This window comes from Paramormyrops kingsleyae, chromosome 18 (assembly GCF_048594095.1).
Source record: "Paramormyrops kingsleyae isolate MSU_618 chromosome 18, PKINGS_0.4, whole genome shotgun sequence".
NCBI classification, from domain to species: Eukaryota; Metazoa; Chordata; class Actinopteri; order Osteoglossiformes; family Mormyridae; genus Paramormyrops; species Paramormyrops kingsleyae.
Window position 1 is genome coordinate 18,628,752 of NC_132814.1, and position 27,723 is coordinate 18,656,474.

At 41.9% G+C, this 27,723-nt stretch overlaps 2 protein-coding genes across 8 annotated transcripts in view; both read left to right on the forward strand.

Moving 5' to 3' along the window:
• The first annotated feature begins 251 nt into the window (after nucleotides 1-251).
• samhd1 (SAM domain and HD domain 1) lies at nucleotides 252-11,048 on the forward strand. Of its 2 annotated transcripts, none has more exons than XM_023798752.2 (16): nucleotides 252-550; nucleotides 3,409-3,475; nucleotides 3,608-3,680; nucleotides 3,762-3,922; nucleotides 4,130-4,245; nucleotides 4,517-4,587; nucleotides 4,732-4,899; nucleotides 6,464-6,564; nucleotides 6,850-6,958; nucleotides 7,754-7,845; nucleotides 8,215-8,330; nucleotides 8,550-8,689; nucleotides 8,800-8,892; nucleotides 9,324-9,428; nucleotides 9,669-9,806; nucleotides 10,169-11,048. In XM_023798752.2, the coding sequence occupies exons 2-16, from the start codon at nucleotides 3,465-3,467 to the stop codon at nucleotides 10,307-10,309; spliced, it is 1,635 nt and encodes a 544-aa protein (XP_023654520.1). In that variant the 5' UTR covers nucleotides 252-550; nucleotides 3,409-3,464; the 3' UTR covers nucleotides 10,310-11,048. The 2 variants fall into 2 exon arrangements, with proteins under 2 accessions (XP_023654520.1, XP_023654519.1); XM_023798751.2 differs by lacking the exon at nucleotides 252-550 and adding an exon at nucleotides 1,958-2,276.
• A 3,074-nt stretch (nucleotides 11,049-14,122) lies between these two features.
• The window catches only part of LOC111837111 (deoxynucleoside triphosphate triphosphohydrolase SAMHD1-like), a 67,292-nt gene continuing 53,691 nt past the window's right edge, over nucleotides 14,123-27,723 (forward strand). Inside the window, exons 1-15 of one of the 6 annotated variants that reach the window (XM_072701805.1) lie at nucleotides 14,126-14,305; nucleotides 17,526-17,640; nucleotides 17,738-17,771; nucleotides 17,859-18,019; nucleotides 18,261-18,376; nucleotides 18,586-18,656; nucleotides 18,773-18,994; nucleotides 22,240-22,340; nucleotides 22,600-22,708; nucleotides 22,979-23,070; nucleotides 24,039-24,154; nucleotides 24,422-24,561; nucleotides 24,681-24,761; nucleotides 24,910-25,014; nucleotides 25,755-26,648. In XM_072701805.1, coding sequence (XP_072557906.1) covers nucleotides 17,630-17,640; nucleotides 17,738-17,771; nucleotides 17,859-18,019; nucleotides 18,261-18,376; nucleotides 18,586-18,656; nucleotides 18,773-18,994; nucleotides 22,240-22,340; nucleotides 22,600-22,708; nucleotides 22,979-23,070; nucleotides 24,039-24,154; nucleotides 24,422-24,561; nucleotides 24,681-24,761; nucleotides 24,910-25,014; nucleotides 25,755-25,886 — 1,491 coding nt within the window. In that variant the 5' untranslated portion in view covers nucleotides 14,126-14,305; nucleotides 17,526-17,629 and the 3' untranslated portion in view covers nucleotides 25,887-26,648. Of the gene's footprint in view, nucleotides 14,306-17,525; nucleotides 17,641-17,737; nucleotides 17,772-17,858; nucleotides 18,020-18,260; nucleotides 18,377-18,585; nucleotides 18,657-18,772; nucleotides 18,995-22,239; nucleotides 22,341-22,599; nucleotides 22,709-22,978; nucleotides 23,071-24,038; nucleotides 24,155-24,421; nucleotides 24,562-24,680; nucleotides 24,762-24,909; nucleotides 25,015-25,754; nucleotides 26,649-27,723 lie in introns of those variants that run through there. The other 5 variants (XM_072701807.1, XM_072701804.1, XM_072701806.1 and 2 more) reach the window with 5 other exon arrangements.

The following is a 27,723-nucleotide window of genomic DNA, read 5'->3' on the forward strand; positions in this document are numbered from 1 at the left end:
TATTATTCGGATTACAATACAATTAAACAGAAAAACCAGCTAACCAACACTGAACAAAGAATCAGACAACCACCCTGTTCAACACGGTTTAGTATCGCTTACGGAATGTTATCATTGGCAAGCGTGTCTTTTCACCCGGTCAGATCATTTCTGTACAAACAACGGGATTGATTGATGTAAGGTACACCCTCTATTCAGCCAGAACAGTTTAGGGGAGTGGCATTATGATGACAATTCAGGCACGTTACTTTAAAGTTTAGGTCAGTAAACAAACTCAAGAAAAAGGGATAGCGAAACATGGGAGCGGAACGAGGAACTAATTAAAATATCTGGCAAAAAAAGTTTCACCCCTTACTACAAAGAAAGAGGGTGCGTGTGGGACTCAGAGCGACCCGCAAACGTTGCGCAAGAAAAGCAGAGCCCGTATAAAACAACCTTTAAGACGAATAAGACGCTCGTCCAAAGAAGACAAAGTCATGTATTTGAAATTACATGTATACATGGAGTCCGCCACGAACATAATTATACGGCCATTGATGGTACCGCAAAGGTTAGTGCTAAGCTTTTCGACGACGCAAGCATCGCCATCAAATTGCTTGTCATTGAACTGAAAGCGACGCTTTTAGTGCAAAATGTCCTGGCATCCTTTAGTCGGGGAAAATGTAGACTGTATGTCTGTTTGTGTGTGTGTATGTGTGTGTTTATATATATATATATATATATGTATATATATGCAAAAAGCACACTTTGCAGTTCATGACTATTGCTATATAGTGTTTCTAGTGTGTCTAGTGTTTCAGATTAGTGTAGCGAACATATAATGCGATATTCAAATAATTTTATCTGCAGATGAGCTTATTTCGAAAGCACATTTTGTATGTCACAGTGCAGCAGTTCGAACCACCAGATGTGAACCAGGAAGTGCAGAAGTGACAGTTATTGATCAACGCCATTTCTTGGGATAGTCTTCCCCCCACATAGTTATAGATGAAGACAGCAAAACACATTCATTTATCTTCACTCTTTACTGGCAGATAATCCAGAGATTATCTCCGCAAATTGGCGCCCACTGTTTTTTCCGTGACTATATCCCTAAGTTTTATCTATTTTTCCTTTGATAAAGGGAGCAAAAGTCTTTTAATGTAACTTGACTTTACTAGTGAAAGATAAATGCCATAATATATTTTACTGTTTAAGACACACTATATTGATGCTAGCAGTTTTTTATATTTGTAATTTTATTTAATTTAATTTCAGATGCTTTAAATTCTGGTTGATGTGACATATGTGTTAGCCTATAGCATTAACTTGACTAATCAGGATAGTAAAATGCAGCTATGATTAAAAAAACATGAGTAGGTAATACGTACAGTTCTTAAAAGGATCATTTTCTGTGAAGATGGCAAACATTACAAGAAAGCTAGCAAAGCAGGGTAGAAAAGTGAACCCAAAAAGAACATTTTAAATGTAATTTGTAGTTATAATGCTTCCTCAATTATTGGCCGAATAAGAATGGTCATGAATACCTTAGACTAAGCGTAGATGTCGGCCTGAAATATTTAGGTGGCTGATAAAAATAGATAGATGTTTCGTCTTCTGTATAATTTGGTTACCACTTATGGCTACTTGTTGGCTGTCAATCAGGTTTTTCAGGATGGTGGTAACCCTATAGTACCTCTATTGTAGACTTGTGTCAGTGTGCTTTGGAGTATTATGTGGTGTAATGCACTATATAAACATTTATTGAACTTTATATATCATTGGTTTCGAAACGACGGCATTTCTGCATTTCTGTATAATTGCGTGCAATTTAGTAGTTTTTGGTTTAAATGCCATAATCCTTCTAGTCGTGTTCATTTTGCACACTGCATTAATGCTAATTTCACCACGCATCCCTTTTGCAGCACGATAAGACCCTGGTGGGCCACCGTAGGGTGCGTTGATATTTTTTTTTTTGCTTCTCCACCAATGAGATGCAAGCTTCGTTAAGCGCAGCACTTTTATGAGCGGCTAAAGCGGGGCTACTGTTGTCATCGCTGTTGCTGCTTCGCCGGCAGATCTTGCAAAAGTAGGCGACGGTCGTCTTGTACTTAACCAGATGGAAGCCCGAAAGCGTCCCAGGGACGACAGCCTTCACCCAGATAGTTTCTCCACTCCGGAGAAGAAGTTTGTCGACGTCCCCCATCGGCTGGTTAACTATCGCGAATGGGGGATCGAGGACACATGCAGATATTTGCGTAAAGAGGGATTCGGTAACCTGGAAGAAAAGTTCAGAGGTACTGAGCGATTAAGTATTAGCTGAAAAAAAGCCTCCACTGTCCACTTTTGCAGATAAATCGCAGTGAACGTTCACCTTCGCCGGGCTTTGCTGTCTGTCATCGTGCCCCTTAAAATCGAGTATGTCAGTGAAATGGGTTTTGCATATATGACGTTTCGTTTCAGTTTGATCAAAATGTAGTGGTAGACGCGCAGCGTGGGTCGTCTTTCAAATCTTTTGCTCTTTTCCCATAATGATGTGCATTTTCAGTCTAAATGAGAACTTGGAATTTCTGTATGTTGCAATTCGCTTTCTATACAGTTTAATATTGCATGCTTACCGCTTCGTCAAACTACCAGGAGTTACAGTCTGTTAAGACGTAGTGGAAGACATTGATGTTTTATTTCAGAGTTCTTAACAAATCCGTTACTTTAACAATTCCTTTTTGGTTATAATGATGATCCCATAAAACCTGAATCCAGATGTTTATTGTTACACATATTTTAAAATGATTAGGAAACCGTTGTCCCTCTGTGTTTTGTGCATTTGCATGATTAATTCTGTTAGCAGGGAAGAATATTTTAATCAGTTATAACTTGCTGATGAGGTGTCGATAAATGAGCATGGTTTGGGATGCCCCCTGTTTTGACGCCCACCCCCAATCGCCAAACAAAGTCTCATACTTGACAGTTAGAGCAAGACAACACAACCACTGCGAAAAAATTTTGCTTTGACTGCTGTGTGTCGTCTGCAGAGAAGGGGTCTAGACTCATGAAGGTCATGGGAATATGGAAGCATTTTTGTCCGCGCCAGACATTGTGTGAGATCAGTATATTTCAGTTAGTTGCTTTCCCTATCTGTAACTGGCACTTTGCAAAGGGAAAGTAGACAGATATTTTAGAATGTTTTTCTGTTCCTCTTTGTCAGAAGAGTGCGCAATTGAAATTATTTAGCAAAACATTTGGCAACCAGCAATGAAATGTAAAGTGTTAGTTTTAGCAGCAGGCAGATGCGAAATCTGTGCGAGGAAGAAAGGGTTCTCCACTGTGGTTTAACGATTGGCATCTGTCTCTGAAGTGGCATCTCCCCCCCCCCCCCCCCCCCCCCCCACTCCATCTGTCTCTCTCTTCCTCTCTCTCTTTCTCTCTCAGAGGAGCAGATCACTGGGGTGTGCCTGCAATACCTCACGGACGCCCAGCTGGAGAAGATGGGGATCGGGTGAGTGTGGTGGTTAAGATGTCGACGGTCACGTGGCAGTCCTTCGTCCCGGAAGAGGCCTAACATGCAGTCTTACGGGTCTGTGGTTATGCTTGCTGAATCACGTCCGCTGTGGGTTTGCTCCTCTCTTAGCTCTCTTGGGGAACGAATCAAGCTTCTTCACAGCCTGAGGAAGCTCTGGCAGCTTTCGGCAGATGCCATCAAGGTAAAGTTGGACATTTTGTCAAAAATAAGCACTGGTGTGGGGGGGTCATAAAGGTCACAGAGGTGCTCTCGTCCCTCACAGGTGTTCAATGACCCCATCCATGGACACATTGAGTTACACCCCCTGCTGGTGCGCATCATCGACACCCCGCAGTTTCAGAGGCTGCGTTACATCAAGCAGCTGGGGGGTACATACTTTGTGTACCCGGGAGCCAGCCACAACCGCTTTGAGCACTCCATCGGGCAAGTCTGCGTTCATTCATTCTATTGTGTCTAAATCCTGGCGTGGGACTCAAAGTTCAATAAAAAGCCTGATGTGTTGTTTGTGGCTCTTACCTCAGTATTAAGCTTTCTTCCTTGTAAAGTTGTGTACCAGCCAGTCAGTGCATGTTTGCCTAAGCGTACTCAGATCCCCTGGAGGTCATGTCTGACTTTTGTTTCCTCTGTCAGGGTGGCACACCTGGCTGGTCGGCTGGTTCGTGCCCTGGGTGAACGCCAACCAGAACTGGATATCAGCAACAGGGATGAGCTGTGTGTGCAGATTGCTGGTCTTTGCCACGACCTGGGTAAGCTGCGCATGTTGTGCGCTTTAGGGTCCATTCCAGCTGCCTTGAGCTCTGCCTGTTGTTTTTCACAGCTGTTTTATCAATGTTTTGCTTTCTGGAAAAATTTGAATAATATGTCGCTGAAAGATCCCCAAGATGTAAACATTAATCATGGTCTAAACAGTAGCCTTTCAAATTTAACCGCTATTCAGTTACACCTCCTGATTTTTTCCCCCCATTTAAATATAATTTATAATAATATCTGAAATGACTCTGTTGTTCTTGTGTTTAGGACACGGCCCCTTTTCTCATATGTTCGATGGAATGTTTATCCCGAAAATGCGTCCTGGTTTGAAATGGAAGGTAATGTATTTAAAAAAAATAATAAAAAATTTATTGGTTGGTTGTTGGAATTTTTATCTCTTTGATCTTCAGGTGAAAGTTCAGTATTCAGTGCATCTACCCGGGTCGGTCATGTCTTTTCGTGTGTGTGTCTGTCTGTCCTAGCATGAGAAGGCCAGTGTGGAGATGTTTGATCACATGGTCGAGGTGAACGGCTTGAAGGGGGTCATGGAGCAGTACGGACTCAAGCTGCCGGAAGACCTGGTGTTCATCAAGGAGCAGATTGCCGGCCCCTTGGAGCCGCCCTTGTCCCTCAGTCAGGAGCAGGCTGCTGTGAGTCACAATGTCAAAGATGGTGGGGTTTTCTTAAGCCAGCCGCAACAAAACACACAGTTTACTTTTGTGTCTTTCGCTTGCTAGAGTAACAGACAGGTTTCTGTCCTCAGTGGTCACGTGGGTTGTATAGATGGCCAACCACACCCATTTTTTTTTCCGGCTGCGCAAGAACGCTTTGGCAGAAGTTCTTCACTATACAGAGAGTATCCGAGTGGTATTCAACCGACAGTCATTTTTGTGTGTATATTAGGGGTGGAGGTGTTGTCTGTGCGTAGGCATTTTTTCCTAGTGTATACAGAAGTGCATGCTAGGCAAGAAAAGCAAGCAGAGCTAAGAGCAGAAGGATCAGGTTGACATATTTTATGGTTATGAGCATTATAAAGTTCTTAGTCATATGTTAGCTTCAGTCTAGTGTCATTAACTGATCATAATTAATTTAATTTATTTATCCTTTATCTTACCAGGAAGGTTCCATTGAGATACAATATCTCTTCTTCCAGGAAGTCCTGGCCAAGATGGCAACAAATAAGAAAAATAGGACAAATGTTTCATGTACACACACACACACACACAGATATAAACACAAACGAAAACACATACAAATACTCAAACTACAAAAATACATAGCTCAGAGTTTCAGATTTTTAAACACATTCAGAGAAGGCAAGGAGTCTAAATTCAATATATTTTGTAATATATTCCACTCATGCGGTGCATAAGATCAAAAGGAGGATTTCCTCAGTTCTGTGCGTGCGGTGGGAGGCTGAAGGAGAAGTTACAATACGGTTAACCCCAGATGCTCCATGGACTGGCTAACACTGGTCCTAATCCTAAACTTTCATTTTGAGGAACGGTTTTTGCTAAATAAAAATTGGCACCAGAAACTGCTGCTCCCAAGTTGCATAGCTTTTTGGTCACAAGCGAGTCAGTTTCACTTTCTCTTGGACAGTGCACATTGTGCACAAGTAAAAGTGACTGGCTAAGTCAAGCCCCTTCAGAAGTTGGCGCTCTAGTTGGCTTCATATGCTGCCTATAAGGTTGACCATCTCTGCATCCATAAAACATGCATTTATTAGAATTTGCATCGTACTCAGAATGGTTCTGCACTCTACTCATCGCATTTGCATCCAGCTTGCTGCATGTCCATGTTTAATCTAATCTCTTCAAAACACGGTTTAATTTCACGGAGGCACATGCGTAATTTTGTCAATTTGATACGCTTATCATAGGCTGTGCTGCCTGTGGATTATTTAGTGGAGAAACATTTGGTAGGTTTTTAAAATAGAAACCACAATTTTGTTTCTGCTCATTTTTATATTATTTCAGTTTTGGAGTTTTACTTTCAGTTTAGTTTTTGTGTCTTGCTTTGGCTCAGTATTCATTAACGATAACCTTGGACGAAACAAACCTTGAAGTAAATGTAGCCAGAGACATTAAACAGAGAAACATTTGTCTTCTGTGAACTCAAGGACTTCACAGAATAGTGTCATTGCTGAAATCTGATACTTCAAACAGACTTAGTCCCAAGATTTCATTTCTGTGCCTTGTTTTCTGTCTCTAGTGGCCATACAAGGGTCGTCCTGAAACAAAGTCTTTCCTGTATGAAATAGTGGCAAATAAAAGAAATGGCATCGATGTCGACAAATGGGATTATTTTGCTAGGTAAGGCTTCTGTACCTCTCAGCCCTGATGTAGTGCCAGTGGTCAGTGATTATCACAACCAACTGATTATAGTGTTGTGGGAAATGTTGTGCATGAATTTATTAATATTAACCCTTATACTGTATTTTTACTCAAATTATTGGTTATTAAGTTGTCCTTCTAGGACAATTGCTACTTTAAACTTTTCCACACCCTAACCCTAATTTATCAGTTCTCATCCTCATCTTTAAGGTTTTGGTCCAGCAGCCCTACCTGCCTTTGATCTCATCTTGTATCCCCTATTAGAGACTGTCACCACCTCGGCATCCAGAACAATTTTGACTACAAACGCTTCCTGAAGTTTGCCCGTGTGTGTGACGTGGACGGGAAGATGCATATTTGTACCAGAGATAAGGTACCTGACTCCTTTAATATTTGCCTGAAACGAGGTTTGTAGTCTAAAAATGTTCCTGTTTCTCAGTATATTTAACATGAATTCTAAACGGAGACGATTTTTAAACATCGGAAATGGTTTAGCATACATGGACAAAAGTATTGGGACATCTGGCCATTACACCTACTGGAACTTTTATTATATTCCAGTCCAAATCTGTAGGAAGTGTTGGGGAACTTACTCACAAAAGTAATCTATTACAGACAGAGGTGGACATTTCAGGTCCAGAAAGTACACCTGCAGACTGAGGTTTTGTTTCAACCAACCAGTTGAGTATAAAGGGTCATTTGTTCTTTCTGGACCTCAACTGAGGCATGGTGAATGCTGCAGTGATGGCCTCCTATGACGGTACCACACGTCAAATCCCTGAGCTCTTCAGAATGGCCCATTCTTTCAGAAATGTTTGTAAACCTGACTGCATGGCTAAGGATTTGATTCTATACACCTGTGGCAATGGGTCTGAATGAAGCCCCTGAATTCAGTGATTAAGGAGTGTCCCAATACTTTTGTCCATATAGTGTATGTCCTTGTAACTATTTCATTTGCATATGCCTATAAATATGTCCTTATTACTGGGTTACTGGAAAGTTACTGGATAAGGTTACCTAGATACATACAAGCTCACAAATGGTTCTTCGTTAATACAAATTTATTTGTTTACTCCAGTTAATGATTGTCTTAATGCTGGGGGAAATTGATTTAATTCCTTAGTTGACATTCTGTGAAGTATTGCTGAATGTGCTCTTGTTTTCCTAGGAAGTAGGAAATCTCTATGACATGTTTCACATCAGAAACTGCCTCCATCGCCGTGCCTACCAGCACAGAGTGGGGAACATCATCGAGACCATGTGAGTCTGCCATGCGCAAAGCCACAGACCACTTCCTGTCCCCTGGTATCAAAAAAGGAAGTAAAAGTCAGTGTAAACTGGCCTGTTCATGTAGAGTCTGGGCTGGGGAGGTCTGGTTCACACTTTATCTACTGCCTGGTTTCCACTGGAGAACTTTTGACTAGGGGAGTGGGGTTTGTTCATTAAATCCCTATTTTAAACCAGAAAGGTTGGATGCATCTTAAATGTAATCAATAAGGTTTGTAGCGAGCAGGTATGATGCCTTAATCTTAGATGCAAGATTCCTAAAAACGTTCAGATTTTATTGCAAACCATAGGGAAAATGGCAAACTCTTCTTTGACTGTTGGGTTTTTCCTTTGTGATTTCAGGATAGCAGAGGCTTTTGAAAAGGCTGACAATCATATCAAGATCCCTGGCTCTCATGGTCAGATGTTTACCATCTCCACTGCTATCGATGACATGGAGGCCTACACCAAGCTGACAGGTCAGGCCTTCTAGCTGTCAGAGAAGAGAGGGTCTTCACAGCTACTGTCCCAGAATCAACCAGGTTGAAATGAAGGAAATAGTTTCTTGCATATCTTTCAAAACTGCTTGAGTGGTGTCTGGATTGCACATATGTTTGGTTTGAGATCTAATCAATCTATATGGTCCTTAAGGAAAAACTCTGCTGATTGCACTGCCTATCTTCCTCCTTCCACCCCAGACCATGTGTTTGAGCAGATCCTGTACTCCACATCATCCGAGCTTGCTGAGGCACAGACCATCCTGAACAACATAGTCACCCGTAAGCTGTACAAGTGTGTGGGGCAGACCCAACCCCGAAGGCCCATGAAGATCACACAGGTGGGGATCATTGAACAAACATCTGGTTCTCTCTCTAGTGGTGTAGCCATGGGGACTTCTGATATACTCCTGTGACTGGCCTTTGCTGTAGTATAATATGTCATCGTCAGAGCGACCTTCTAGACTGGTGCCAAATTGTTGCGGATTCCACACCCCAGAGCGGCACTGATGTCCTCTTTAAGGCTGAAGACTTCATTGTCAGCGTAAGTCCGGTTCTACAGCCCATTTCAGGACCATGTCCGAGTAGCAAACTTGTCCTCATTGGTCTATTCCAGGGTTCTACAAATCTGGACCTCAATTCCAAATCCAGGCCTTGTTCTCAGTTCTCCCAGGTAGTTAGTTTAATAATTACTGCTTCTGACTGGTCAGAGGCTTCACACCTGACTGATAGGTAAAGGAAGGCTGGAAAACCAGCAGTGTTCAGACCTCGAGGACCGTGATTTGAATAACCCTGGTCTATTCCATGGAAGTGATGGATTTGTGATTTTTGTCATTTGTTGCGTTAGTTTGTCAGAACAAAGGCATTCGCCATATTTTGCAATCTGTTGACTTGACATTCCTTTGTCCCTGAGATAATGGTCCTTTGACCTATAACCGTTATCTGGTGTGTTCCCTTTTTTCGGCGTTCGTTCAGGTTATTGATATGGACTATGGAATGAAGGCGAAAAACCCAATCAATAACGTGCGCTTTTACTGCAAGAATGATCCCAGCAAGGCCATCAAGATCCGTAAGAACCAGGTATGCTGGCGTGGGTCCATGGAACTCCAAACATCAATGCTGGGTCTGATGTTGCTCTTCGAATGGGTCACGGGGTTTTGTTTTGTAAAGGGGAAGAAAACCGCAAACTCCCGTAACTGATTTTAGTTGGTTTGGGGTTAAAGGTTATAAAGCACATGACTTGTATAAATGTCAGGCTGAAATATCCGGCTCAATGCTACGTGACACACTTTTCGTACCTTTAAACGATCCCAACCGCAGGTCTCCCAACTCCTGCCTGAGAAGTTTGCGGAACAGCTAATCCGCGTCTACTGCAAACGGACGGACGACGGGAGTGTGGAAGCAGCCAAAAAATACTTTGTGCAGTGGTGCATCGACAAAGACTTCATTAAACCTCAGGTAGTGAACTGTGCCTTCACCAGTAACCGTGTAGCTAGACGATCACTTTCACCAGGGCGTAGCTGTGACAGATGTCATGGGACTATAACTGATTTGGGGGGAATTATATGGTGTTTTTGTGTGAGACACGAGCAAGGGAGTTGAGAATAGTAAAAGGCACCCTATAGAGTACTCTAGTGTATTCCATCAAAAGTTGGATCCATTTTCTAATGACTCCCTTCTCTGATGATGTACGGTACTTAAAAAATGCCCAAGCCAACAATTAATCCAAGTGAAACTGTACCGCAGTGGGGGGAGGGGGTGATAAGGGACATTACTTTCATATTTCTTGCGTCTTCATTTTTATTATTTTTTTTTGTAAGGACGGGGATATAATTGCCCCTGAGCTCACTCCACTAAAGGCCAACTGGGAAGATGATGATGAGGATGACGATGATGTTGGTCAGCACCACCCTAAGGGTTCCAGGAATGGTGCCCAGGGTGTGAGAAACCGCCTCTTCTGAAGACGCAGGGGGGGTTTGGGAGTGGGGAAGGCTGGTCATTAAACAGGCACGTACCATAGAAGGGGCAGGACTAGCCCAGCTTAAACAATCCACATGCAGTTCAGTTTTCTCTGGTGCCAGCTGTTGGCTATGAGAAGAACTAGAATTATTGTACGTATTTTATACTTTATTTCATATTCATATTTATGTACTATAAAGGGTGTGTATGGCCACTGGCTAGACAGTGTTACAATAGTCTGTTTAATATGACAGCATTTCATATTGGCACTGTTTAGAAGCATTTTAATGTTTGAACTATCATGCATGCAGGTATTTTCATTTTCAACCTGAATGTGTATTTATTTTATATATTTGCATACAATGCAATAATTTTTTTAAGTATTCTCTTTATCTGTTTGGTGTTCTGGCGTTGAAGGGTTTGGTTCACGTGTCTTTCCTTAGTCCCTTTTTTTTGGATTTTGGGCTGGATTTAAACTCACTATTTGGTGTGTGTGTGTGTGTGTGTGTGTGTGTGTGTGGGGGGGGGGGGGGGGGGTGTGTGTGTGTGTTTCTTCCCCCTTGTTATGTCTGTGCTTTAATTCTTGATTCCCATCATGTGCCCCCATTTTAATATATATGGTCTGTGGAGCGGATCTTGTATAATCAAGGCAGTGTGTCACATCATGCTTTGAAAATGTGAGGGAAAAAAAACCTGGATAGTGGCTTGTTGAAAAAGTAATAAACCACTATGTTGATTCTGTCTGCTTTGTGTTTCTGGTACATTTGATAGAACACCATGGTAACGCCTTGTTTTTAGTAATTTATAAACGCATTCATAGCAAATTATAATGCATTCATAAAGCATTATAAACACAGCTATAAATATTTATCAAAAGGCATAACATTATAGCCATGTTTATTGTGCATTATGAAGCTCTCATCTATAATGCACTATAGATACATTTATAGTTATGAGTGCAACTGCGTCTGAGAGAGGCAAACGGTACACTTGGAAAAATGGTTTAACCAGAAAGTTAGGCACTTTTGGACCTGGAATGGTGGCAGATATGGAATTTAATTTTTGAGATTACTTTTCCATTCCCCCTCCCCTCCTCAGAGGGTTTTGGCATGTGGACAGGAAAGAATGATCTTTCAGCAGGTAATGGAATTGAACATGCTACTGGCCAACATCCTGTGACACTGATTCGCTGAATTAAGCAAAGGAAAACCCCATTAACACACACACACACACACAGCAGATGCACGCCTACCACAAGGGCCTGCTGCCTGCTTTGTATTTTCTTCATACTCCCTGATAGATTGGAGAAAATAGCCTGGATTCTGCTGGACAAGATTTTCCTACCAGTCCAGAACTAGTTGCAATGGGAGACCTGCCTAACACCTGGTTTGTTAAGACGCTCATATCAGACAAATGCTGCCCTCACTGCTGTTCTTATCAAAAGTCTTTTCACTACTGAACCTTAGCATTGGCCTTAACATTGGTCGTGCCCGAATTTAGTGGATGCATCCTTTGTAGGCTGCGTTCTTGAAGATCGAACAGAAGGTGTCAAATGGCACGGTCTGGCTTATGGATAATTTTCTGTTTGCATCACCAGCTGTTCCCATCCTTACGCTTGAGGCATGTAAGCGCCGCTCCTATCGCCTAGTCAGGACACGCCCACTTTGCTGCTGCGCAATGATGGGATGCGAATGTTCCATCAGGTGGATCCTTCGCAAGTTGGTTAAAGAAGGATGCATTTCTAGACTGCGTTTGAAGGAACCTTCAAAATGGGGCAGCCTTGTTACATAACACACTCAGTCTTCCAATGCAGCCTTAATAGGATGCTGCCCCTGATTTCGGACATAGCCGATATATTTTGTATTAGCCTTAACATTATTCTTGCATTAGCCTTAGCTGGCATGTTTCCACTGCAATGTCAATCAGATCCTTATTGTGTTTTGGTGACTCACATACTCCTGCTATTAGTTGTTTTATAGAGCAACTGAAGAATACTGTTTATACTATTGGTCATGGTATCCTATTGGCTAGAGAACATTGCTGGCATTGAAGACTCTGTCCTGAAGTGGATCTCTTCCTATCTTCAAGGTGGGACTTTTACTGTTGGTGACATGTGTCCTCGCCTGTTGCCCGACTTAAATACGGTGTTCCACTGGGATCGATAATGGTCCCTCTGTTGTTCTCAAATTATATGTTTCCTCTGAGGTCTATTTGTTGGAAGTTGAATATCAACTTCCACTGTTATGCTGATGACACCCAACTTTATATACCTGTGTGTGATACTTTTGTTGATAGGCTTTTACTGTGTTTCGATAAGCTAAAAAATTGGATGGCTTTTTAGATTTGATAGGTGTATACTAACTGCTATTTAACAAGAGATTGAATGTGATTGGTTGATTCTGAACATAGCCACACCCTCAGTTATAAAAGGGAGTGCATATTATACAACCAGGTTCTTGTAAGTTTTTAAGTCTTAGGTTTTCCCTCCCAAAAGACTTTGTTTCATCTTATTTCTATAGGTTGCATTTTCACATTTAAAGGCAGAAAAAGCTCTTACATTAGTTTCATTTTTTACAGTACATCACAATAACAAAGGCCATTCCAACAGGCCTATGTAGACTTGTTATATCCATTGTATATACAGTGTAGCCAAAAATTATTTGTACACTGGAAAAAATGGTCAAAAATGGAAATGATATTGAGGAAATTGAAGAACAAATGTTACAATTATGTGTGCGTGATGTGAAGAAGCAAAAAAAAAAAAACTTTTATTCAAAATATATTCTGAAATTGTTTTCATCACCAACCATTTTTTCATACTGTAAAAATAATTTTTTGCCTTTTTTGGATGTTTTCTTTTAGCATTTTTGGATGTAAGTCTACCCATCCTTCTTCAAACCATTTTTTGTCTATTTATTTAATCTGTCTATAAATACATATCATACATGCAGCCTAACATCGCAATAAATTGTTTTAAACTTGTTTGTGAATCCTTTAAAATTTATCTTTCATTCCCCTGTTCAAAGTATCAGTAGTCATAGTCATATGTGAATACTACTAGTCAGTAGTTGTCAGATAACTGTTTAAAATGGTCTTCATGCATTAACAGGGGCCATGTTTAAAGGACCACAGAAACCACTGCTCTCAAATCTGGCTGAAATACCTTGCTGGAATTCCAGCCCATACTTCTGTGACGTGGTGAGGTCACTTTGTAGCAGTATCCTTATTGGCTGCCTACCTGCAAGGATCTGTCTGTAGACTACAAGACAGGAGCAGAACATGTAGAACAAGTTGACCAATTAGAGCACAGTGAACTCATCAGGGGTGGGGCTTAAAGCCCTAACACAGCATTTCAGGCAGAGTCATACACAGAGTGAATGTACAGTATGTGTTTTTGGAACATTGAAGCATGTAAATCTATTCTAGTAGACCCCAAAAATAAAATTATGAACAATGAGAATTAGCATAATAGGTCCTTTTTAATCATCATCCCTAATATATAGTTCCTTGCAATAATTTGTGGAAGTCAGCTAATGTACAATGTTTATCTCTCAGTAAAATGTCTACATGAAGACATGCATATTTGATTGCATTACTACTTTCTGGTCTATTTATTGATAGCATGTCAGCTTGGGGTGGAACAGTCTGTTGACTGTTTTTTGACTTGCAAAACAAATACCAAAGCATAATGAGTGGGGTGGTTATTAAACTGCCTGAGGATTACACCAACCTCCAGCAGCACCTCTGAACCTGCATTGGCTCTGCACCTCAAGGAGGTGGAGCCAGAGGAGAAACAAGAAAAATACCTGGTGCAGGTCCTAGTTTTCATGAGTTATTCATCAACCTGAACATCTAGTGCCTCGCAATAACTTGCAGAATGATGCTTGTATAGAAGAAGTAAAAGCAGATCAGCTGGAACTGCAAGCCTTGTGGGCTGGAGCACCCAAGTCGGGAGGGAACCATCCAAGTGTCTGAATCTCCAGCAGGTTTTGACGTGAGTAAATATATTCATTTGGTGCTTTCGTGACTGAAGCTGATTCATATCTCTGTACCTTTGAGCACATTGCTTGAACCCTGCATTGGCCCAAGGAGATCTGGACTCTGCACTGCAATATAAGCTCTTTCATGGGGTCTTTCATTATGCACTGGTAGTTCAAAGTGCTGGGGCGTTAGTAGATTGGTACAAATTGAGATGCCTTGGGATGCCTTGCAGACCAGCTTCTGCTGGTCCTGAGTATAAGAACATAAGAAATTTACAAACGAGAGGGGGCCATTCAGCCAATCAAGCTCGTTTGGGGAGAACTTAACTAATAGGTCAGAGTTGTTAAAATCTTCTCTAGCTCTGATTTAAAGGAACCCAGGGTTTTAGCTTCTGCTACACTAGCAGGAAGACTATTCCATACTCTAACTACACGCTGTGTAAAGAAGTGCTTCCTCAAATTTGTTTAAAAATGTTCTCCCACTAATTTCCACTCATGGCCACGAGTTCTAGTATGTAAACTAATATTGAAGTAGCCATTTGGCTGAATACTCTCATCGTTGCTCAAGGGAGGGTGTGATTATCCTTGAGCATACTGTAGCTGCTGACCAACATCGGTGTTCTTTTGCTTGCAACTGGCTGAGACACGTTATAATTCGCTGCTAGCTGCTGTTACTGTACAACAGCTAACCGCTCAGGACTATTGTGTCATTGGGTATAACGATAAAACATACACTGTACTTGACTCGATATTATCTACTAGATTTGTCTGATCGGCCTTACAGTACATTTTTGACCAATAGATTTTTAGAAAAAAAGTTTAGAGCTGCCCACCTCATTAACATGCAATGTGAAGAAATAAATAAATGAATAAATAAATGTTTTGTGAAAATGAATGAATGAATTAATCTTTCAAGGAAATGAATGATTAAATGAATTGTATCTATTTATTTATTCCATTGTTTAATTTATTAATTCATTTATTTATGCCAAGGATTTGTTTGTTTGTTTTTAAGTCACATTTCCCACCTGGGGTGTGAACTACTGTATGTTGGCAACTTGCATAGTTTGAAGTAAGCAAATATGACACAGGAGTTTCCCGAAAACATAGTTCAAACTATGGAGGTAACGATGTTTCAGACTTACATAGTGCGATCTCCCTTTCCTGCAGTTTATTTAAATAATAACATTTCAGGGTAACTAAACTGCCTAAAATGTTTGTATGGAACGCCATAATACTCAAAATGAAATAAAAATATCTATAAATAAATGAATACATATTTCAATAACGTGCCATTTTATAATAAAATAATTTCAGAAAAGGTATTATTTCATGTTTGTCTTTAAACAAGTGGACAAGTGAAGGGTCACCAAGGTCAGGAACAGACAGCAAGAGAGGAACCACAAACCAGGGAGAAGGGAAGGCAGGACAGGGGAAGGCAGGACAGGGGAAGGCAGGACAGGGCACCGGGGCAAAAACTGAAATGAGGCCGGAGGGAACAGGGCTGGGCTAGAAGGACCTCTGGACCCCTGGACATGAGCCCACAGGACCAGGTGGAGCCAAGGGGACAGCATAGTTGGGGCCGGGTACAAGGGACGCTGAGGGGTCTGCAGGGACAGGGGTTAGTCAGTGCCAAGGGGATAGCAGGGCCAGGACCCCAGGTGTAGTCCCATCTCCCTCTCTGGGAGACAGCCACAACCTGCCCTCCTGCTGGACCCCTGTCAATACCAGGGACCACCCCATTGCCTGGGACAGTTTTGGCCCTGAGTTCTGGATGGGGGCCAGGGCATCAAGGTGCAGGACTCAGGGTCAGACCAGAGAAGTCCCATTCCAGGTCACCTAGTGGGGTGTCTTCCCTAGTGGACGACAGACAGGCATGATGGGTGCTGGGCTGGAGGGGGCCAGCAGGACGGGCCCCTCTGACAGCTGGTCAGGCTCAGAGGGCACCTCAGGAGATGGGCAGGCATCTTTGGAGGACAGAGCTTGTACAGCCCTGGAGTCAGATGGAGCTCAGCTGGGATCAGGACGGGTTCAGTGGGGATCTCACTGGGAACTGGTGAAAGAGCAGTGGCATCTCCTGGGCAGGGTGTTGGAGAACTTGCTTGCCTCTGCCGCTTTTCCCTTCAGCTCCCAGCAGGGGGAGCTCTAAAGCGCAATCTCAGGGGCTGGCAGCAAAAAAAGCAGCCGGCATATTCATGGCAAGTTGACCAGCCTGAGGACTCACGTCTCACCAGCTCCTCAATTTCCCATAACATGCATCTGATGATTTCGGCCTTTCGGTCATCTGTATCCCGGGTGAGCTTGACCGATTCCTCCCCTGCAAAGAGGAGAACGGCCTTGGGAAGCTCCCAGGGTGTCCAATCCACTGGGTGGAGGGTGACCTGAGAGCCATAGCAAGGCTGCATGCCACTGATGAGTTTTACAAGTCAAGTCATTCTGTCACATTCCGACAATGAAGGAGACAAGAGCAGGCATGAGAACAAACGATACAATAGCTGACTTTGGGGGAGGGGGGGAGAGATGTGGTGTTGTTGATAAAAGGTGCATTGTTATTCTCAATGCAGTTTACTACACTGCCACCCATTTGTCATATGTCAAATACCTTTTGCGTGTTTAACCCTCTGGGGTCTAGGGGTAGGGAACACACATGGTCACACATTTCATTCAGTATCATAAACTTAATTCATGGCAAATAAATGATTATCCTCCGTTTGACACGCCGGAAACACCTCCCCAGGGAGACATCCAGGAGGCATCCTAGGTAGATGCCCGAACTACCTCAACTGGTTCCTTTCTATGCAGAGGATCAGCTGCCCTAATTTGAGACCCTTTCAAGCTCCTCACCCTATATCTAAGGCTGAGCCCAGACACCCTGGGGAAAAAACTAAGTTCTCCTCCAAGTCTTCCAGCTGTACTTCAGTGGGATTCAGGAGGTCCCCATTTTCTCTGCAGTGAAGCATTCTTTTCTACTACCTGGCAAATCTGCCTTTATAATAGCAATCCGCCAAGGAGCAAGCACACCTGCCTCTTAAAGGGAATGGGAGATGACACTGATTGGTTAATAACATGAATAATTAGGAGACTTAGTAGAACCCTTCTGGGTCATATGCCTGGTGCAGCGATTATTTTTCTACCATTAAAATAGCAGAAGTGCGTTGGACATGCACTAAAAGAAGTTGCAGGGTACGCTTCATACTGTGCACTTCAGCTCATTAAAATAGGGCCCTATGTTTTCTAGGCATCTTGTTGGGGAGAAGGTGTTTCAGTGTATCACTGTCTCTCTCAGAGAAGCAGATCACTGGGGCTTGCTTGCAGTACCTTACAGACGCCCAGCTAGAAGAGATGGAGGCTGGGTGAGTCGGGTGATTAAGATGCCAAGATCAAAAATGCAGTTATACCAGTCTGTGGTTTTGGTGACTCATTTTTGCTGTGTGTGATCTCCTCTCTTAGCCCTATGTTGGACAAAAGACCACCAGGCTCTAAGGTAAAGCTGGATGTTTGCTCACTGAAGGGTGTGGTCAAAAATAAGTTTTGGGTTAGGTGGTCACAGAGGATCTCTTATTCTTCACAGGTGTTCAATGACTCAATCCATGGACACATTTGGTTGCACCCCCTGCTTGTGCGCATCATAAACACCCTACAGTTTAATAGGCTGCGTAACCTCAAGCAGCTGGGGGGTACATACTTTGTGTACCCGGGAGCCAGCCACAACCGCTTTGAGCACTCCATCGGGCAAGTTCACTTTCATTAATTTTTTTGTGTCTGATGTGTAAAATTCTGTGTTTCATCCTGTGTTTCATTCTGACCTGGCACACCAAATTCTTTAAAAAGCCTGATGTGTTTTTTTTCTGGCATTTACCTCAGTATTAAGCTTTCTCCTTTGGGAAATTAGCCCTAACCTAGTCGGTGCATGTTTGCCTAAGAGTACTCAGATCCCCTGGAGGTGATGTCTGGCTTCCGGTTCCTCTTGCAGGGTGGCACACCTGGCTGGTCGGCTGGTCCGGGCCCTGAGAAAACAGCAACCAGAGCTGGGCATCAGCCCCAGGGACGAGCTGTGTGTGCAGATTGCTGGTCTTTGCCATGACCTGGGTAAGCTGTGCATGTTGTATGCGTTAGTGTCCGTTCCAGCTGCCCTGCTCTCTCTCCACGGCTGTGTGGCTTTTCACAGCTGTTTTATCATTATTTTGCTTTCTGGGTAAATTAGGATAATATATTGCTGAAAGATCTATAAGGTCTAAACATTAATCAAAGTCTAAACAGTACCCTGGTATTAAAATCTGAACTCTTCTTGTGTTTAGGACATGGCCCTTTCTCTCACATGTTTGATGATATGTTTATCAAAAAACTGCGCCCTGAATTGGAGTGGAAGGTAATGGTTTTTTAAAAGATTTTTAGGTGTTTTTTGTCAGCTAATGATTCAATGTTAAACCTGCATCTACCTGGTTCAAAAGTGTCTTTCCATGTGTGTGTGTCTGTCTGTCCTAGCATGAGAAGGCCAGTGTGGAGATGTTTAAACACATGGTCAAGGTGAACAAGTTGAAGGTGGACATGGAGAAGTATAATCTCAAGCTGCCAGAGGACCTGGTGTTCATCATAGAGCAGATTAATGGACCCTTGGAGCTGAATGAGTACAAGAAACTGGTTGAGAAGCTGACCAAGGACCTGGGACTGGATGACAAGTCAACCAAGTCCCCGAATCAGGCTGCTGTGAGTCTCAGTCTCAGTGATGGTGGAGTTTTATGAAGCCAGCTGCTACGAAGCTGACAGTTTACTTCTCTGTGTCTGTCACTTGCTACATCCGTAGGCGGGTTTCTGTCCTCAGTGATTACATTTGTGTTATGTTTTACACTGTAGATGAGGGTGTGGCTGGGGTCGGCCATCTTTTCCTGAGCTGCCCCATAACCAAAGAAACCTCAGACCACTCCTTTGGCAGCAGTTGTTTAATGTGTTAGTTCAGTCCAAACTTGCAGAGCAAATGAAGCAAATGGTTGTTCGGAAATATTTACACCCAGGTTTTTCAGCAGACACCATTGTGTGGGTAGCGAATCTAAAATCAGGAGAGGACATTTGCCCGTAGGCATGCTTAATTTGGGCAGTAGATACAATAGGGCTGAACGATTTATCGATTTCAAATGGAATTCTCAATTTAAAACAACACGATTAGGAAATCGCAAAAGACTGCAATTTAGAATATATATTACACAGCATGTTTAACAGGATAGAGAGAGAGAGAGAGAGAGAGAGAGAGAGAGAGAGAGAGAGAGATAGATAGATACTTTATTTGTCCAGATGGAGATTTAGGAACACGGAGCTAAAGGACATGCTGCCACTCGCGTCGGCGCCCAGGTAAGTTCAATAGGATAACATTACATTTGCGGTGCTGCTAACTTGTAAGTAAATTATCTGCCTATTTCACGGTCAGAGATTTTACAGAAAGGTCCTATTATTAGGGATTAAAGCAGCATTAGCTACATGATCCCTATTGTTTTTTTACTTACTGGAATGGTTTTATTTTTATTATCATTTTTATTTTATTTAACTTAACAGTCACAGGTTTTGTAATAATTGTTTGATTTTTTATTATTCTCTGCTAATTTAACCCGTGTGTATGTGGGACTTTCAGGAAACACTATTACTTTACTAAGGGTAAAAATGCAGTCAAATGCTGTTTGCAAATGGAGCACTTCAAATGCGCACTAAAAATACAATCATTTTACCATTCTAGGGTCACTAGCCACCAAAGCATGTGAGCGGAGTGGAGCGGTGAGAATTTCCGCTCCTCGCTCACGAGGCTGTTGGCTCCGCCCGCTCCTCCGCTCTAATTCGCACTAAGCCGCTCCGCTAAAATTTCCTCCCGCTCCAGTCAAATCGCTCCACGCTCGCTCCAATTTAAAAGAGGGACAAATGTCACCTTAAACCAAAGCCTTATATCATAAAGAAATATGAACAACGGCAACATTGCCAGTCAGAACAGAAAATATATATTTTTAAGCAACTTATAGGCAACAACGGACAGGTTTGGCAATGGCATTCCACACAAAAATAATCTTAAAAATAAAGGAATCAGTGGGCTTAATAGCCTAAAGAATATACAGGCACGTTTTAAATTCCTCAATTTTTTTCCGTTGATGCCGCCGCGTCCCTATTCTCTATTCGCGCAGCACACTGACTCGTGTTTCTGAGAAAAGTGATCCCAAAGTGAATCTATACTCACATTGTTGTTTTTGCTGTACATTATTGTAATCTATACGTTTGATAAGAATAGTACACTTGTATGATTTATCAATTTCCTTTGTGAAATACTTTGCGAATTCCATCTAGGCTAATTTGTGTAACAATCTTGATAATTGTACAGATGAATTCTGGGTAGATTTGGGCACGCCTCAGAATCGTAGTGTGAGCGGTATCGGAGCGAAATTGGAGCGAAATTGGAGGTTTGTTCCCAACACAGGAAAGAAGATGAGCACTGATGTCTGCTGGAGGGTCACTCAACGTTTTTGGAACTGTTTTTGTTAAAGTTTTTGAGTTATAGATAAAACAAATCTTTCATTTTTTTCATGTAAATTATCTGAACAGTACTCCATATGTTAGTTTATGTGTATATATGTGAATTTAATTTCTGTGCCAAAGAAATTACATTTTTTGAAAGATGAATATTGGTACTTGTTTATTAAATACCATCTAACGTGGCCCACTGGGCCTTGACAACATGCCGTGATAAGTAGGTGAACCTTAATGCTGAAAAGGGTTAGAACCATGGGGTTTACACCAACAAAAAATATAGGTAATGAGGAAAATAGAGTGGTGCTTGAAAGTGGGTTAACCTGTTAGAATTCTGCAAGAATTTCTGCATAAATATGATGTGTGTCACTACAGTCCCTGATTATATGATCAGATATTTGAGCCCGCTCTAAGATGGTGGCAATTAGAGCCAGGCTAATTTAAGTAATTTCAGTCATTTCAGTCATCAAAGCTCTTGGAGCATAGGGTTCTCTAGCTGTTCAGTCAGAGGTTTGTTTGACAGGTTTAGATGGAGTGGTTCTGTTTCCTTGTGACTGTCAGTAGCCAGCAGGTATTGGTGTGGTGGTGTGGGTAGCTTGGGGTTCATGGTTCTTGTTGACTGGTATTTGGTCTTGGGCTTCTGGTTAGCTGGTTTCTATGTGTGTGTGGAGGGGGGCTTCATGTGGCCAGCATTGCGTAGCTGGTGTGTTCTGCTGTTGGTGTCCTGCTTTGGGTCTTTTATGTGTGTCTTGGGTTTTGTTTGTGTTTCTCCTTTTTAGGTTCCCTGGTTCCTGTTTATTACTCCTCTGCAATGGATTCTGCCTTCTGCTTCACCTCACCCTGGAGCCGCCCATCCAGTCAGCAGCCCAAGTCCCCCTGGTTCCCTGTTTCCAGTTGTGTTGGGACTGCTGGTCTAAGGGGCCGGGGGACGGAAAACCTGGCATGATGGATGAGAGGCCCAGGTTGAGATGTTCTGTCGCAAGCCTTGTTTCTGAAGGACAATAAATGTTTTTAACCAGTAAGCACTAGAGACCAGTAAAATGTGATATGAAAATGTGATTTAACATGATCGGAACAGACGTTCTTAAACTACACAAAGAGAACCAAATTAAAGTGATACAAAAGCATGACCCATTTGTGTGTAAAAAGTATGTGAATCGTTGTCAGTAACTAGTGTGACCCGCTTGTGCAGCAATATCTTCTACTAAATCTTAAATATATTTTTATTATATATATCTTGTTATATAGTCTGATTTGTATAACTTGTCAAATCAGCAGAGTCCTAAAGGAACCATGATGTGAATGTACACTGGGATTTTAAACTGAGAACCATTCATCTTCCATGGGTTAAGGAGCTTCCACTTTTATCATTAGCTAAATCTGATAATCCAAATGGACCCAGATCCAAGCTTTAGCGTCTCTGCTTTGTGTTTCTCATCTCCTCTTTCTAGTGTGAGTACAAAGGTCGCCCGGAATCCAAGTCCTTCCTTTATGACATAGTGGCAAATAAAAGAAATGGCATTGATGTGGACAAGATGGATTATTTTGCTAGGTACAGTAAGGCTTCTGTAGCTCTTAGCCTCTTGCATATCAGTGATTATCAGAACAAGCTGACTAAAGTGATATAATTGTTTTATTTATACCGGCCCTTATTCTGGTTAAATTATTGGTTATTAAGTTGCCCTTCTATGACAATTATACTTTAAACTTTTCCACACCTTAAACCTAATCCATAAATGCCCATCCTTATCTTTAAGGTTTTGGTCCAGCAGCCCTACCTGCCTTTGATCTCATCTTGTATCCCCTATTAGAGACTGTCACCACCTCGGCATCAGGAACAATTTTGACTTTGAGCGCTTCCTGATGTTTGCCCGTGTGTGTGTCGTAGATGGGAAGAAGCAAATCTGCACCAGAGATAAAGTATTTCCTCTAATCTTTGCCTTTCTCTAGAAATGAGTTTAATATGTGTAATGTAATAAAAGTTCTAAAGAGAAACTAGCTTTCAATTATCATTAGAGGTTTAACTTACGTACTCATTAATATCATTTTTATAATTCTACATAGTTACCTAGTTAAACATAACCTCACAAATAGTTAATAATCAATATTCAGATTTGTCTGTCTTAATTTCTTTGTTGACATTCTGTAAGGTAGTGCTGACTGTACTCTTGCAACCTCTTACTTTTTCAGGAAGCACACAACCTCTACGAAATGTTTCATACCAGACACCGTCTCCACCGCGAGGCCTACAAGCACAGAGTGGTGCACATCATTCAGGCAATGTGAGTGCTGGCGTGTGCAAAACCACAGGCCATGTGCTGTCCTCCAGACTCTGTGTTCGACATTGTAAGTCAAAATAGCTGTGAACTTGTATGTTCATGGTATGCTCGTGTAGAATCTGGGCTGTGGAACCCTGATGCATACTTTACTGCCTGGTCTTCACTGGGGAGCTTCTCTCTGGCCAGTGGAGTGGGGTTTGTTAGTTGAATCGGTTAGGATATTTTGAACTGGAAACCAGAGCCAGAAGCTGGAGAGGCTGGATGCCATGAGCAGCTTAAATAGAACCATGAAGGTATGTGGGAAGGTTATTTGGTGGCTTAGTCAAGGATGTATGGAGGATGGTCTGAAAAACACCCCTTGGATGTTTTTGTTAAAAACCATTATTGGAAAATTCTGATTCATCAGTTTTGTATGGTGTACAAGTTTTGGGGGAGCGGATTGATACTAGGAAGTAACTTAGGCAAGCAGGAAAAGTGTTCATATCGGTGCATTATCCCCGATTAAGATGAGTAAAGATCTAGGTTGCAGTCATAGCTCGTTTTAGTTTTAATTGATGGTGTTAATGATCTGAGTGGGTTATGGGTAGAAGCTTCATCTCAGGCTCTCAGCCCCAGTCAGAACATTCTGAAGGCTCCTGCATGAGCAGAGCTACCTGAAGAGTTTATGGCATAGGTGGTGAGTGTCTCTGATGTTTAATGGCCTGGACCTACATCGCTGGATGTAGATGTCTGGCAGGGTGGGCAGTTCTGTCCTGGTAATTCTCTCAGTGCTCCATATCGCCCTCTTCATGGCTCTGCAACTGCCATACCGGGCAGTGATGCTCCCAGAAAGCACAGACCACACAGTTGTGCTGTAGAAGGTTTTTCGCACATCTTGAATTTCATCACATGCCTCAGGTGGTACAGTCACTGCTTAGATTTCTAGGAGAACCCAGTTCTTTTTTGACGAGGATTTTCCCTTCTGTTTTCAGGATATCAGAGGCTTTTCAAAAGGCTGACAAGTATATCCAGATCTCTGGCTCTGATGGCCAGATGTTTAACCTCTCCACTGCTATCGATGACATGGAGGCCTACACCAAGCTGACAGGTCAGGCCTTCTAGTTGGCATCTTGTTAGAAAATGGAAGGGATCTTATCAGTATTGCTGAACATCCCTAAATCAACCAGGTTTATAGAGAGAACTGAAGAAATACAAGTTTCATGCATACCTTCAAGAACTGTGTGTGGTGTGTTCGAGAAAATTCCATAGCTATTTGTCTTGTTTGAGGTCTGAAAATCTTGGATGTGTCTGTGGAGTGGAATTTCCTCAAACACTCTGCTGATTGGTCAGCTGGACTGCCAATCTCCCTCCCTAGACTATGTGTTTGACCGGATCCTATACTCCAAGTGCAATAATCTTGCTGACGCACAGACCATCCTGAAGAAAATTGTTGACCGCGAGCTGTACAAATGTGTGGATGAGATACGGCACCTCACAACCAAGGAGATCAAGCAGGTGAGGATCGTTGAGTAAAACTCAGATTACAGAGAGGAAATGGGTGGAGATTGTTGCTGATGTACCCCTATGATTGGTATTTACTGATGTTCTTAATTGATAAATCTACTTCCGCTTAGGATGAATTTCATAAGTGGTATAAAAATGAAACCTCTTCCAAGCCAGATGTCAGTGTTCAGGCAGAGGACATCATCATCAAAGTAAGTTTGGTTATGCTTTTCTTATTAGGCTAGTCTCCAAATATCCAACTTTTCCTTGCTCTTCAATGTCATGGAAACAACAGACCTGTGATTTCAAGCCATTTGTTATGTTACTCGTCAAAAGTATTTTTTTTCTTCTGTCATTCAGGAAATTAAGATGGACTATGGAATGAAGGAGAAGAACCCCATCAATGCCATGTGGTTTTACCGCAAGAATGACCCAGACTCTGTGTTCCAATTCAAGGAAGATGAGGTATGCTACCCATCACCCGGTGACTCTCACCCAAACGTCAGTCCTGGCTCTGATGTTTACTGGCGGTTTTCTGACTCGGTCTAGACTGCCACTTATGTCACCTAATGGGCCGACTGGCACCTAGCTTCTAATCCTTCTGTTCACATCGTCATTATGCCTCATCTCATCCTCATAACTACAGACTATTTACATACGTGGCATGCAAATGATTACTGCCTAATTTGCACTTTACGCATTTAGTCACAACAGTTACCAACATTAATTCATGGGAAGTGGTGACAAGATATGGTATTTTATAATTAATTTCTCTAAGGTAAATGCATCAAATCAATAAATTCCACTTAACGTAGTTAGATTTACTGTTCCTTATGCCAAAGCACGGCTTGCTCATATGAATTACTAGTATGCTTGCAATCATGGTGCTGGTTTACTTACAGCTCTATGCTGTACAATATTTGTTGTCTTTTCACACTTTATCCACCATGTTGCGCACACATACCTCTGACATTCTATAATTTGTGTGGGATGTTGCGTACGCACATTTTAGGCTTCTTTTTGTGCGTACGCAACTTTGATATATGAGGCCCCTTCTTATCTGTCTTGATGGGCCAAATGGCCTCCTCTCATTTGTAAATTTCTTATGTTTATTAACTCTAGATTCTTCCGGTGGGGGTGTAAACAGCTGGTCATTCTGGGAAAGAGCCTGATCACTTATGTGCTGTTCCACATTCTAACCTTAGGTCTCTGAGCTCCTCCCTAAGAAGTTTTCAGAGAAGGTAATCCGTGTATTCTGCAAAAAGCCGGATAACAAGAGCCTGGATGTGGCCAAGATGTACTTTCAGCAGTGGTACGACACCATTAACCAGGGTTAATCTGCATGTCAGCGCAACATTTGCCAAGGAGGGGAATGTATTTATTTTATACTTTATGTTTATTCCCAGAATCTTTTGTTTATGTGCTGTAATTGTTGTGGTGTTGTTGTGAATTCATTTAATGTTACAGTTTTCATATTGGTGTAATTTAGGACATTTTTCTGTTAGATTAATCATGCATGTTGGTATGTACTGCAGGTATTTGCTGTTTAGTTTGGGATGTTGTACATTTCTTGTGCCCAGTTATCACTATGTACCACAACCACAGTGTGCAAAATACAGCTGGTACTTGTTCATATCCAGAAGGTTCCTGCTACAGCAGTGATGGTACATGATTGTCCCACATCTGCCATGTTAAATCTAGATTAAAAAATTTTGTTTTGTGTGCATTTGATTAATTTCCCAGGTTAATCAATATATTGTATTTTTTATTTCTAATATTTCTAAGTATCAGGTTTTCCTCTTTTTATTATATATACTTATTTAGCAGGCACTATTGTCCACAGTGATGTATGAGTGACAATCAGAGAGCAGGGTCAGCAAATGCACCGTGAGTAATTGGGGTTGAGGACCTTGTTCAGGAGCCCAGTGGTGATTATATTTCCTTTTCAGGCATGAGATTTGAACCAACAACCTCCTGGATCTTGAGCCTTAATCCACTGAGATACCTATCTGTTTCATTGATATTCTTTCATGTTTATCTAAAGCATTTCTAAATACCATTGATTATGAAAGGTGTGATAAACCTCAACTTGTCCTGCATTGCTCCACCCCCTGATTTTATTTTCTGGGTTGTATTTATTGTACTTATTGATCCCTGTGTTTTTGTGTTTACTGCAACTGTTTATAAGAAGTCATATGTTCATATGTTGCACTGGTGGAAGGCATGACACAAAGTGCTTTTGCTAGTTTCATGCCAGCACATTCCTCATTTTCAAGCCATGCGTGCGCTCATAGGACTTTTACTTTTAATGTTCTGTGGGCAGAACGAAAAATGATTGTTTCAGAGAGATGCTTGGACCCACCTCCTCTACAAGTAAATCTCCTGGCAGTCATGCGTGCATGTCACCAAAACAATGACTTTTCGGCCGTTTTTCTGCTCATAGAGAGGGGATAGGTAAGGAGCGCGCGCTGATACAGCACATTGCCGCACGCACCACACGATGAACCACCGCAGGGATGAGAATCTGAGTGCACCACACTAGTTAGAGTGAAATGGAACAGTGCGCAGTATTTTTTTCTGGTGGCTGTAGTGCCAGTCCTGCCATCCACCCCCAAATTTTTCTCTGAAAGTTGGAGGACCTGCTAGCAGGGGGTAGCACTCGTAGGAGTGGGGTGTTTCAAATGAGGATTGGCTGGATGCATTCTTGGCCCATTGCTATAAGGAAGCAACATGACATTGCACTTTTGATCAACAAAAACCACGTTTAAAGTCAGTAGTGCATTATTAAATGGTATTTAAGCAGCGCGTTTCACAAATATGCAGTTTTCTAGTTTCTAGTTAATTATCAGAATTTAACACATATATAGTCATGGCCGAAATTATTGGCACCCCTGGAATTTTTCCAGAAAATGCACCATTTCTCCCAGAAAATTGTTGCATTTACAAATGTTTGGTAAACAGATGTTTATTTTCTTTAAGTGCTCAAAAAATGGGCCGGACAAAATTATTGGCACCTTTTCAAAATTGTGGGTAAATCGTTTTATTTCAAGCATTTTTTGTGTTGTTCCAATGCACATAAAGGACATAAACATGTATATACCAAAACATTTGTAATTGAAACAATTTTCTGGGAGAAATTGTGGAATTTCAGGAAAAATTCCAGTGGTGCCGATA